The sequence below is a fragment of the Puma concolor genome, chromosome D1 (assembly GCF_028749965.1).
Source record: "Puma concolor isolate L17-30 chromosome D1, mPumCon1.1.hap2, whole genome shotgun sequence".
NCBI classification, from domain to species: domain Eukaryota; kingdom Metazoa; phylum Chordata; class Mammalia; order Carnivora; family Felidae; genus Puma; species Puma concolor.
In genome coordinates, this window is record NC_141676.1 from 61249020 (window position 1) to 61261032 (window position 12013).

Here is a 12013-nt window from a genome sequence, read left to right on the forward strand (position 1 = left end):
GAATACTTATTTTTACTGCTTTTGTGTTTCCTATTAACTCTAATGGTCTTTCCTTTCCACTCAAAGAGTCTCCTTTAACATTTCTTATAGGGCTGGCATAGTGATCATGAACTCCTTTAGTTTTTGTTTGTCTGAGAAACTCTTTATCTCTCCTTCTACTCTGAATGATAGCCTTGCTGCATAGAGTACTTTTGGCTGTAGACTATTCCCCTTTGAATATATCATTCCACTCCCTTCTGGATTGCAAAGTTTTTGATGAAAAATCTGCTGATAGCCTTATAAGGTTTCTCTTGTGTCTTTTCTCTTGTTGCTTTTAAAGTCTTCTTTTTTATCATTACTTTTTACCCCTTTGATTACTATGTGTCTTGGTGTGGGCTTACTTTGGTTGATTTTGTTGGGGTATCTCTGTGCCTCCTGGATCTGGACAGCTGTTTCCTTCCCCAGATTGGGGAAGTTTTCAGCTCTTATTTCTTCAAATAAACTTTCTATCTCTCCACTTCTCTTTCTTCTCCTTCTGGGAAACCTATAATGTGAATGTTATTATGCTTGATGGAGTCACTGAGTTCCCTAAGTTTATTCTCCTTTTCATGATTCTTGTTTCTCATTCATTCAGCTTGATTACCTTCCATTACTCTGTCTTTGTCTTCTAGGTCATTAAGCCATTCCTCTGCTTCTTTCAACCTGTTATTTATTCCATCAAGTGTATTTTTATTTATTGTGTTCTTCACCTCTGAATGGTTTTTTATGTTTTCTATCTCTGTTTTAAGGGTCTCACTGATGACCTCCACTCTCTTCTGAAGTCCAGTGAGTATCTTTATGATCATTACTTCAAATTCTCTGTTAGGCATGTTACTTATATCTGTTTCACTTAGGTCTCTTCCTGTGGTTTTATCCTGTTCATTTGTGACATATTCCTCTGTCTCCTCATTTTGCCTAGCTCTCTGTGTCTGTTTCTGTGTGTTAGGAAAGTCAGTTATGTCTCTTGCTCTTGAAAGTAGTGGGCAGGATGTGCACTTTTAATAGGGGAATTTTGTCCAGTTTTTTTTTTGTTTTTTATAATTCTTGGAAAAATTACTCTTAACTATAGAGAATCTGCTTACTCCATTTCATCTGGAACAGAAGTTCTAATAGCTATACTCCCTCAGGTTCCCTTTCACCTCTTTTGGTAGTTAGCCACATTTTACTTCCTAGTAATTCTTGATATTACATTTTTACTGTTCAAGTTACTGGTGTGGTATTTGTGTCCTGACTGGACTCTGACTGATATGCAATTTTTGGTAATGATAAATTTTAGGGTATGACCATAAATGTGGATGGTGCAGGGACAATAAGCAAAGAAACTGAGGGGTTGGAAGGATCATCTGCATCAAAGTTGAAGTCACAGCAATAATATAAGAGAGAAAGACAGTATTCCAGGAGCTCACTGGCTCAGCACCTTTACCACATTATGCCAGGGCCACCAGGCACTTCAACAAATGAACCCAGGGGCTCTGGTAGAATATTTTTAACCCCGAGTCAAACATTCTGCATGAAACAATTGTCATTGTTAGGTAACATCAAGGATGCCAGTCAGAGGTCAGGAAAACTAGTTTTAATTCTGGCTTTATCATTTACATTCTAGCCTTACAACCTTAATAACACACTTCCCTTATTTGAATCTAGGTTCAAACCACATTTCCTCATCTGTGAAACAGAATGTTAATTTCTCTTCTGTTTGCTCCACAGAAAGGCTGTAAAGGGAATTTGTATACACCACATTATCTAATATACCCATGGTACAGATGAAGCCTTTCTATTTCCAGTTGCCCAGGTACATAGGTTCTACAGCAAAGCATGTCTTTTTGTCCTCACCCCTACTCTGATCCATCTTCTTTTGCTTTCTCTTGGACACTGGTATAGTCTACTACCCTTTTCCCTGACAACTCTCCCTCATATGCTGCCAGATGAGTCTTTCTAAAACAATAAAGTAATCTGTCCTCTAAAATCTACCATAGCTACCTATTACACATTTAGGGATCTCCATGATCCAGCCTTAGTGAGCCTTACAGCCATACCTCTTCCTCATATAGCCTCTCTTGTCCCCAGAACATATCACTTTTAGAATCCATACAGGTTAGCTTGCTAATCTGCAAACTTGTATTTCTCATTAAGATGCCTCTGAATAAACTGTTTCCTCTACTTGGAATACCTTCTTTCCCCATATCTGATTGGTAAAATGATATTTTTCCCTCAAGACAACACAAACACAATTCTGAGGACACAGATCTTTTTCACACCATAGGTGGTGGGTGGCCTTTTCCTCCACTGAGGTTCCACTGCATTTGACTTACTCATCTCTGGAAGGAACTTACCACAAATGGTTTTATACTCTGGCTATTGTAAATATGCCATGTCTCCTTCACTGGATGGCAACATCTCTTAGGCATGGCTACCTCTTATTTGCCTCTTTCTAGCACTCAGAAGAAAGCCTAGAATATAGTAGGTGCCCAGGGAATGTTAAGAAGGTTGCTAAGAGAATGCATAGGGTTAAACTGTTAGAATGCTTTGCAATGAGGACGGTTTGAATTATGTACAGAGGCTATATAGCATGTATATGATTTATGAGACTATGTTGAAAATGCAGGGATACAGATGTATGGTTCATAAGGAAGAAGTGGTTCGCATGTGTGCTATGTGCATATGTGCCAAATGAACACCAGGAGAAACTTCCCAGGGCTTGCCCTCTCTACATCTTGGGCCATACTGTTTGTCTTCTATGGCACTGGCCTTATCTCCTCCCCACCCCAGCCCCTGATTTCCTACCTTAATTGTACATCACTCTCCAGCCCATAGGCCCCTTGTTCAACAGCCTTCTCAAAGGACATCATGGTATTCTCAGGCCCCAACTGTGGAAGAAAAGAACATCAGCCCCTATACCTCAGAGTCTCTCTTCCCAACATTCCTTTATGGCTGTAATGAAAGTGCAGTAATGAAAGTGCTTTAGGAAGCTGAGTCTGGATCCCTTGGCAATTTTTTCAAAGAGCCTGCCTTATATTCCCCTCTACTCAATCTGCTCATGTGAGGCAATGTCACTGGGCACAGCAGAGAAAACCCAAAAGTTAGCTGGCCTGGGTTCAAGTCCAACCTCTATAATTAACTCCTTTTCTTGTCATTTCAAGCCAACCCCTTCACCTCTGCAGGGATTCCTATGGTTCTGAGGTCCCATTCTCTCATCCACACACCCCATGCATACCTCTACTCACTATTCTCAGACTTACCATGGGCGCACCTCTATGTCCAAAGAAGTCTGGTTTGGGTCCCAATTTATCCTCCTCCTGAATGCAGGGAGAATGAATCCCCAATGGCACAATATACAGACATAAAAGGATAAGGAAAAAAGGCAATCCAATAGCCACCTGTAGAGCTGAAAAATTAGGAGAGAAGAAGTGAGAAGAAAGCAGAAGAGGAATAGAGAACTATCTCCAAGCAACTAACTATCCCAGGAGCAGTCAGTGAATAGCTAGTCTATTGGTTTCATAGACTCTGTGGGCTGGCTGATTTACTCTCCATTTCTGTCACATCCTCACTAATTTTCAGTGATTTCAAGGTACAGGGATATCCAAATACAAGCACTGTTATTAAGAAAAGAAATCCTAGAACTGTACATTTACAAGGGAATGAACTGTGCAGGAGGTAGGATGAAGAGAGAATGTTAAGGGATACCTTCTCAGGAGGAAGAGCAGTTTGGCTGGTTCTGAGAAAGCCCTGAAGCTTGTAAAGATGGGCCTAAAGTGCCCATATTTAAGCCTGTGCAATATTAGTGGAAGGGGCACTAGCTGAATCTGAATTCAAAGCCAGACTCCATCACTTTGTAATTGCGTCACTAAGGACATGTTGCTTAACCTCTCTGGGTCATCATTTTCTTCATCCTGAAAAATGGGGCTATCTTGCTAAAACATACCTCACAGAACTGATAGTACAATGATGAGTCATAACAGGTAATCAGTAAGTATTAGGCATTTGCTCTTCTGTTTCTCTCCCTCACCCCCCACCAAGCCTGTCCACAATACCTGTTACCGCTGGCCATTCCCCCAACACTTACTATTTTAGACTTCTGAAAATTTTACCAATTTTTAAGTTACCACTTATGCTCCAGTCCTTGTAAATCTAGATCTCCAGCTCTAACCTCTCAACTTTGTGAGTATGTTACATCCCTTGGCTGTTTCTCTGTCATACGTCATCTTGTATCTTCTCATTCTAACTAAAATTTAGGAAATGAAAAAGAAGAGTTCATTATTATCCCCTTTAAGATCTTGCCCCAGACACATTTCCTAAAATTCACTACTTACTCATAAACACTTGTACAAGCACACAATGGCAAAGGATCAAGCCAGTCTTTCTTTTGCCTGCATCCTTCCACAAGTCAGGAAGTAAACACTCCTTGTTTAACCAATAGTAAAAAGAGAGATGTCCAGAAAAGAACCTAGTTATTTTTAGTAAAGGTGCTGAAAGATAACTTCAGCTGAAAGATAACTTCAAAACCATTTAGTATAAGGCTGTGATTCTCTTTTGTTTCCATGATATCAGGGCAAAGAAAAGAATGGAGAGGAAATCAGTGGCAGAGGCAGACACTGCTGTTTCTGCTGTAAGTCCCCAGGTGTGACAGGGACTCATAGGAGACAGCTTTGAACGACTAGGATGGAACCAGGGGTATCTGAACCTATCATAAGTTCATTAGCCGAAACTAGTAATATGTGATACAAACAAAAGGAACTGTGACTTGTACCATCACTGGTCAAATTAAAATGTACCTCTATTCTCACCCCACCCTAAATCCATTATCAGACAATATGTAATAACATAGAGAAAATTCTTATTTTTCTAGAAGAAGAATCCCTCTTCATTATGAGACTTTTGGGTTAGGGAAATGCTGACAGGCCACATATGGTTGTGAATTCGACCATAAAGAGCACGTTCGAGTAACAAGCTAAATGAATTTCCAAGAGGTGTAGTGGTGGCTATCTACCAAGCTTGCATTTTGCTAAGTGGAGAATACAAGCTAACGTCTGAGCTGAAAGAATCAGGCAGGTTTCCGTCCACATGACATACCTTCTTCTTCCAAATGGATCAAGTAGAAGGCCACAGGCCAGGAAAGGATAACCATCACAGTTATGCCACTCAGGTGCATATAGGGAGCAAAGATCTGGGAGAAAGCCAAAAGTTAGGCTAAACACATCTAGACAGACAGTGCCAAACCTATAGGATGATGCTTACCTGCAGTGACAGCCCAGCTGTCAGCCACCTCTCTTGCCAGAGTTGGCATAAAATCCACAAAACAAACGAGCATAGCAGAATCATTAGCAGAATCAGGATCTGGGGAAACAGAAAGAATCTCCTGACTTCCAGACACTAAGACTGAATCAGAACTCTCCTTGGGAATTGTATGTGTGTCCCAACAATGTTAGGGACCTCATTCCTTCATCCTTTTAATCTGTCTTGCAAACCCCCAATATGGACTGGATCCACTCACTTACCTTCTTTGTATGCAAGTCTTTGCAGGACAGCATGGCTGGAAAAGAATTACTCAGCTATGTGGTTTGACACCTTTACTAATTTATCATCTCCAGCCTCAGCTGAGCCCTCAACATTGCTTGGCATCTCTCACTCAACTTCAGCAATGGCCATTACAAATGTTCACTACTTTTTTATATGACTCAATACAATCACAAGTAAACAATATATGTTTCCCCCAAAGGACTATAACATCAAAGCATCAAGGACAATACTTGTTTATGATTAAATCCTCACTGCCTTGCAGAGTGTTTGGCACATACTAAGCATCCAATAAATATTCGTTGAACAAAGGAAAAAAAATCTTCCTGCAAGAACACTACATACTTTTACAGAGAAAGAAAACGTTGAGACCAAGAATACACAACTTTAAGTTTTTCCCCTTTAAAAACAAATGTAGTTTTTCTACATCTGTGTTGCCCTCTAAAGAGTGTTTAGTTACTTCCTTTCCATTACCTATCTATATTAAAGTAATTGAATCCATAATTAAACCTTCTCATAAAATATATCCAGGCTTTGCTGGCTTAAATGGTTAATTGAACAAATATTTCCAATCTTTAACAAACCCTTCCAGAGAACAGAAAAAGAGGGAACACATTCTAACTTGTGTTGTATAGCCAACAAAACATTCACACCCAAAGTCAAGAAGGACATTACAAAAAAGAAAAAGTACAAGCATACCTCAGACATATTCCAGACCACCACAATAAAGCAAGTATTACACTAAAGCAAGTCACATGAATTTTTTGCTTTCCCAGTGCATATAAAAATTATGCTTACACTATACTGTAGTCTATTAAGTGTACAATAGCATTATGTCTAAAAACACAATGTATATACCTTAATTCAAAATTACTTTATTGCTAAAAATGTTAACCATCATCTGAGCTTTCAGTGAGTCATAATGTTTTTGCTGATGGAAGGTCTTGCCTCAATGTTGATGGCTGCTGACTCATCAGGGTGGTGGTTGCTGAAGGCTGGGGTAGCCGTGGCAATTTCTTAAAATAAGACTGCAATGAAGTTTGCTGCATACATTGACTCTTTCTTTCATGTACGATTTATCTGTAGAATGTGATGCTGTTTGACGGCATTTTACCCACAGTAAAACTTCTTTCAAAACTGGAGTCCATCCTCTCAAACCCTGCCACAGGTTTACCAACTAAGTTTATATAATATTCTAAGTCCTTTGCGTCATTTCAACAATCTTCACAGCATCTTCCCTAGGAGTAAATTCCATCTCAAGAAACCACATTCTTTGCTCATCCGTAAGAAGTAACTCCTTGGGGCTCCTGGGTGGCTCAGTCAACTAAGCGTCTGACTCTTGATTTTGGCTCAGGTCATGATCCCAGGGTTGTGAGACTGACCCCCACATTGGGCTCCACACTGGGCATGGAGCCTGCTTGGGATATTCTTTCTCCCTCTGCCCCTTCCCCACTCACATACACTCTCTCTTTAAAAAAAAAAAAAAGAAGTAATTTCTCATCCATTCAAGTTTTATCATGAGATTACAGCAATTCAGTCACATCCTCAAGTTTTATCATGAGATTACAGCAATTCAGTCACATCCTCAAGCTCCACTTCTAATTCTGGTTCTCTTGCTATTTCTACCATGTCTGCAGTTACTCCCGCCACTTAAGTCTTAAATCCCTCAAAGTAATCCATGAGAGTTGGAATCCACTTCTTCCAAAGTCCTGTTCATGTTGAGATTTTCACCTCTTCCCATGAATCACAAATGTTCTTCAGGACATCTTGAATACTGAATCCTTCCAGAACGTTTTCAATTTACTTTGCCCAGATCCATCAGAGGAATCACTATCTGCAGCAGCTATAGCCTTATGAAATGTATTTCTTAAATAATAATAAGACTTGATAGTCAAAATGACTCCTTGATCCATGGGCTGCAGAATGGATGTTGGATTAGCAGGCACAAACACAACATTCATTTCATTGTACATCTCTATCAGAGCTTTTGGGTGACCAAGTGTTGTCAATGAGCAGTAATATTTTGAAAGAAAAATTTTTCTGAGCAGTTGGTCTCAACAGTGGGCTTAAAATATGCAGTACACCACATTGTAAACAGATGTGCTACCATTCAGGCTTTGTTGTTCCATTTATAGAGCAAAGGCAGAGGAGATTTAGCATAATTCCCCAGTACCCTAGGATTTCTGGAATGGTAAATGAGCACTGACTTCAACTTAAAGTCACCAGCCAAGAGAGTCAGCCTGTCTTTTCAAGTTTTGAAGCCAGGCACTGACTTCTCTCCAGCTGTGGAAGTCCTAGATGGCATCTCCTAATAAAAGGCTGTTTTGTCTATATTGAAAATCTCTTGTTAAATAACCTATTAACAAAACAGAAGCAAATCAACACAAACCTTCATGAATTATCTTAGCTATGTCTTCTGGGTAACTTGCTGCAGCTTCTACATCAGCACTTGCTGCATCACTTTGCACTTTTATGTTATGGAGACAGTTTGTTTCCCTAAACCTCATGAACCAACTTCTGTTAGCTTCACACTTTTCTTCTGCAACTTCCTCACCTCTCTTCACCTTCGCAAAATTGAAGAGTTAGGGCCTTCCTCTTGGATTAGGCTTTGGCTTAAGGAAATGCTATAGCTGGTTTGATTTTCTATTCAGACCATTAAAACTTTCTTCATATCAGCAATAAGACTCTTTTGCTTTCTTATAGTTCTTGTGTTTATCAGAATAGCACTTTTGATTTCCTTCAAGGACTTTTCCTTTGCATTCATAGCATGGTTGTTTGGTGCAAGAGGCCTAGCTTTTGGCTTATCTCGGCTTTTGACATGCCTTCCTTACTGAGCTTAATCATTTCTAGCTTTTGATTTCACAAAAGAGATGGGACTGTTCCTTTTACTGGAACACTTAGAGGCCATTGTAGGGCTATTAATCGCCTAATTTCAATATTAAGTCTCAGGGAATAGGGAAGCTTGAGGAAAGGGAGACCAGAGTACGGCCAGTAGGTGGAGCAGTCAGAATACACACATTTATCAATTAAGTTCACCATCGTATATAAGGGTGTGGTTCATGGTGACCCAAAACATTTACAATAGTAACACAAAGATCACTGATCATAGAGCATCATAACAAATATAATAATAAATAAAAAGTTTGAAATATTTTAAGAATCACCAAAATGTGATACAGGACGCAAAGTGAGTAAATGCTGTTGGAAAAATGGTGCCAGTGACGTGCTGGGCACAGGGTTGCCACAAACCTTCAATTTGTAAAAAAACAAGATCTGAAAACCACAATAAAGTGAAGCACAGTAAAATAAGGTATGCCTGCATATGCCAATCCCCTATGTACATAGATGCAAACGTCTTAAATAACCTATTAACAAAACAGAAGCATCCCAACACAAAGGTCTGTCAAGGCAGACTCACATAAATCTCTTGGGTTCTATGATCTACTCAACAGCAAACTTACTAATGATTCAAAGGATACAGACAATTATAAGGTACATATAAAACATATTCCCTTGGGGAAATGTGATCCTTTCAAATGCAGCTACTCGTAAAAATGTCTAAGGATGCATTCTGACTTTGTGGCTTAAAATGTGGAGTGTGTTTTTTTCATTGAAATAGTTGACACACAATGTTACATTAGTTTTGGGTGTACAACACAATGATTGAATAAGTCTCTCTATATATTATGTTATGCTCACCACAAGGAGAGCCACCATCTACCAACCACACAACACTATTACAGCACCACTGATTATATTCCCTATTCTGTACCACCTTTCATCTCTCTGACTTATTCATTCCATAACTGGAAGTTAGACCTCCCACTCTGTCCATCATTCCCCCTTTTTGCTTATCCCCTACTCCCTCCCCTCTGGCAACCACCAGTTTGTTCTCTGTGTTTATGGATCTGTTTCTGCTTTTTGTTTGTTCATTTGTTTTGTTTTTTAGAATCCACATACAAGTGAAATCGTATGGAATTTATCTTCTCTAATTCATTTAGCATAATACCCTCTGGGTCCATCCATGTTGTTGAAATGGCAAGATCTCATTTTTTATGACTGCATAATACTCCATTATGTATGTATACTGCATCTTCTTTATCCATTCATCTATCATCGATGGACACTCAGGCTGCTTCCATATCTTAGCTACTGTAAATAATGCTGCGGTAAACACAGGGGTGCATATATCTTCTGAAATTAGTGTTTTCATTTCCTCTGAGTGTAAGGTATGTTTTGAGCAAAGTTATATGAACACATTGCTTCAAAGAAGGAGCCTTTTTGGTTATGGGGCATCCTTATCTTATATCCCACTAATTATACAACTCCAGCCAGCCATGTCTCCCACATGTATATATAGCTATACATAGATACATACATAGATATGTATATATATCTACAAATTCCAGGATTATTTACAATAAGCAACCCTGATTTATATCTAGCAGTTATAGTCCGCCAGAAATTTTCATTGACAAGGACTCTGTATTGCCTTTTGGCTAACAAATATCCTTAGTGTGTTTATCAGGAGGTTGGGTTATTATTAAGTTTTGATCGAGATCATTCATTCCTCCCTGAGAATCCCTGGGTAGAAGAGGAATAGGTTATAGGCTTAATGTTAACCCTTTCCTTCTGGGTTTACTCTGAGTATACTAAAACTGAAACTCCAAGTCCTACAGAATCTCCCTTGCTAATAGAAGTAGTCTCTCCTCCCGAGTCCAGTTTGAAGACACAACCAAGGTAGTTACCTGCCAAGAGGATGCCAACTCTTCTCATACCCCACTTCCATCACTTCTCATCTCCTACAGACTGATAATAGGAATTAGATCCCAGAGTCCAAAGGCTCTGTTAATTTATATTGACCAAAACCCCTATAGAATATTTATGGCACTGAATCCTAAGGGTGCTAGACATTTTAGATGAGGCTAAACTGATTGATAGGAGTGCACTTACCAGAGATTCTGAATTGAATACACTAGAATCCAGGTATTACACATCTCAAAGTGGTTCTAACTGTTTGGTTACCTAAAACCTTGGCTCATTAGTGGCCTATGCTTAATGAAATTGGGGTGCCAGCAGTTTCTTGCTGTAATATAGGAAGAAAAATCCAAAGATTTATTGAGAAAAGTTTGCTGGAATGCTATCACCTATGATCAGGTAACCCATTTCCCATATTTTATGGGAGGTCTCAGAGGACAGTGAAAAATACACTAATGAGGAAAGGGTCAGTATCCTTGAAAAGTACTATAGTGGCTAAATCTCTATGCCTGAATAAAGGTGAATGATACTGCCATTGAAACTGGCTTCCTGATTTCCAAGGCAATAATGAGGTCCTGCTGTGACAGAGGTCAAGTAGCAGCACTAACTGCCAGAAGCAAGGTAAGCCTGATTTCTAAAATAGGCACAAGCCTGGAATGGTAATCAGAATGGTTCACTCACAAGGATTCTTTTTTTAAAAATTTGAGAATAGCTGATACACAATATTAGTTTCAGGTGTACAACTTAGTGATTCAACAATTCTGTTTTATGCTGGGCGTACCACAAGTGTAACTACCGTCTGTCACCATGCAACACTATTAGAATACCACTATATTCCCCATGCTGTACCTTTTATTCCTGTGACTCATTCATTCCATAACTGGAAGCCTGTGTCGCCTGCTCCCCTTCACCCATTTTGCCAAACTTCCCACTCCCCTCCCCTAAAACCGTCAGTTTGTTCTTTGCATTTATTGGACTGACTTTGTGTCTATTCATTAGTTTTCTTTTTTAGATTTCACATGATTCTTCGTAGTGACTAACTGATCATGGCATCCCAAATCCAAAACCGTTGGTGATCTCAATAAGGCCTATTTTTTCACTTCTCACTCTACATACTTTCCCCATAAGATCCTATGACTTCAATTTCGATCTTTTCTAGTAACTCTTAAATTTACATTTCCAGTTCATACTTCTCGTTTGAGTAAGAGGAAATTTAAGGGGATGACTCAGAGTTTGGTATGTTCCTAGGTTTAAGGGAAAACAATGAATGGTATCAAACCATGCCTGAAAAGACTATAAAAAAGCAGGAGGCTGTGGCTGGAGCTGCTCAAGCCCGTGGCAGAACAAAATGAGGGAGGCTAGTTGGAAATGGGCCACATGTCCACAGATGTTGGGGCAAAGATGCTACTTTTCTGTAGCCAGATATGATCCTCTGAGAGACATCATTCAGAAGTCAATTTTAAAGGGCTCCAAACTAAGGGAGGGTCAAAAAGACCTCAAGAGAGAAATTTCTGGGGATATTTCTGCACCAACAAAGGTGCAGTCAAGTTCTCTGAAAATACACACAGGAAAAGCCGGTGGCATAAATAGCCAACAACTGTGCATTTACCTGGTCCTGACAGCATCAACTCCAGATGACCCTCTTGCCCATCCTTGTGCAACCACGTTCTTTTATCCTATCTCCTCTTTCCCTGGGCCCTATTCTGGTGAAAGAGAGGTAAAA

The 12013-nt window shown here is 39.5% G+C and overlaps 1 protein-coding gene across 4 annotated transcripts in view; it reads right to left on the reverse strand.

The window, feature by feature from the left end:
• The window catches only part of GDPD4 (glycerophosphodiester phosphodiesterase domain containing 4), a 179749-nt gene that overhangs the window by 111588 nt on the left and 56148 nt on the right, over positions 1 to 12013 (reverse strand). For 3 of the 4 annotated variants that reach the window (XM_086678387.1, XM_086678388.1, XM_025929088.2), the window contains exons 6-10: positions 5254 to 5352; positions 5089 to 5182; positions 4166 to 4240; positions 3258 to 3403; positions 2803 to 2885 (exon numbers count right to left, since the gene is read on the reverse strand). In XM_086678387.1, the coding sequence (XP_086534513.1) occupies positions 2803 to 2885; positions 3258 to 3403; positions 4166 to 4240; positions 5089 to 5182; positions 5254 to 5352 (497 nt within the window). The remainder of the gene's footprint in view (positions 1 to 2802; positions 2886 to 3257; positions 3404 to 4165; positions 4241 to 5088; positions 5183 to 5253; positions 5353 to 12013) is intronic. The other variant, XM_086678386.1, reaches the window with a different exon arrangement.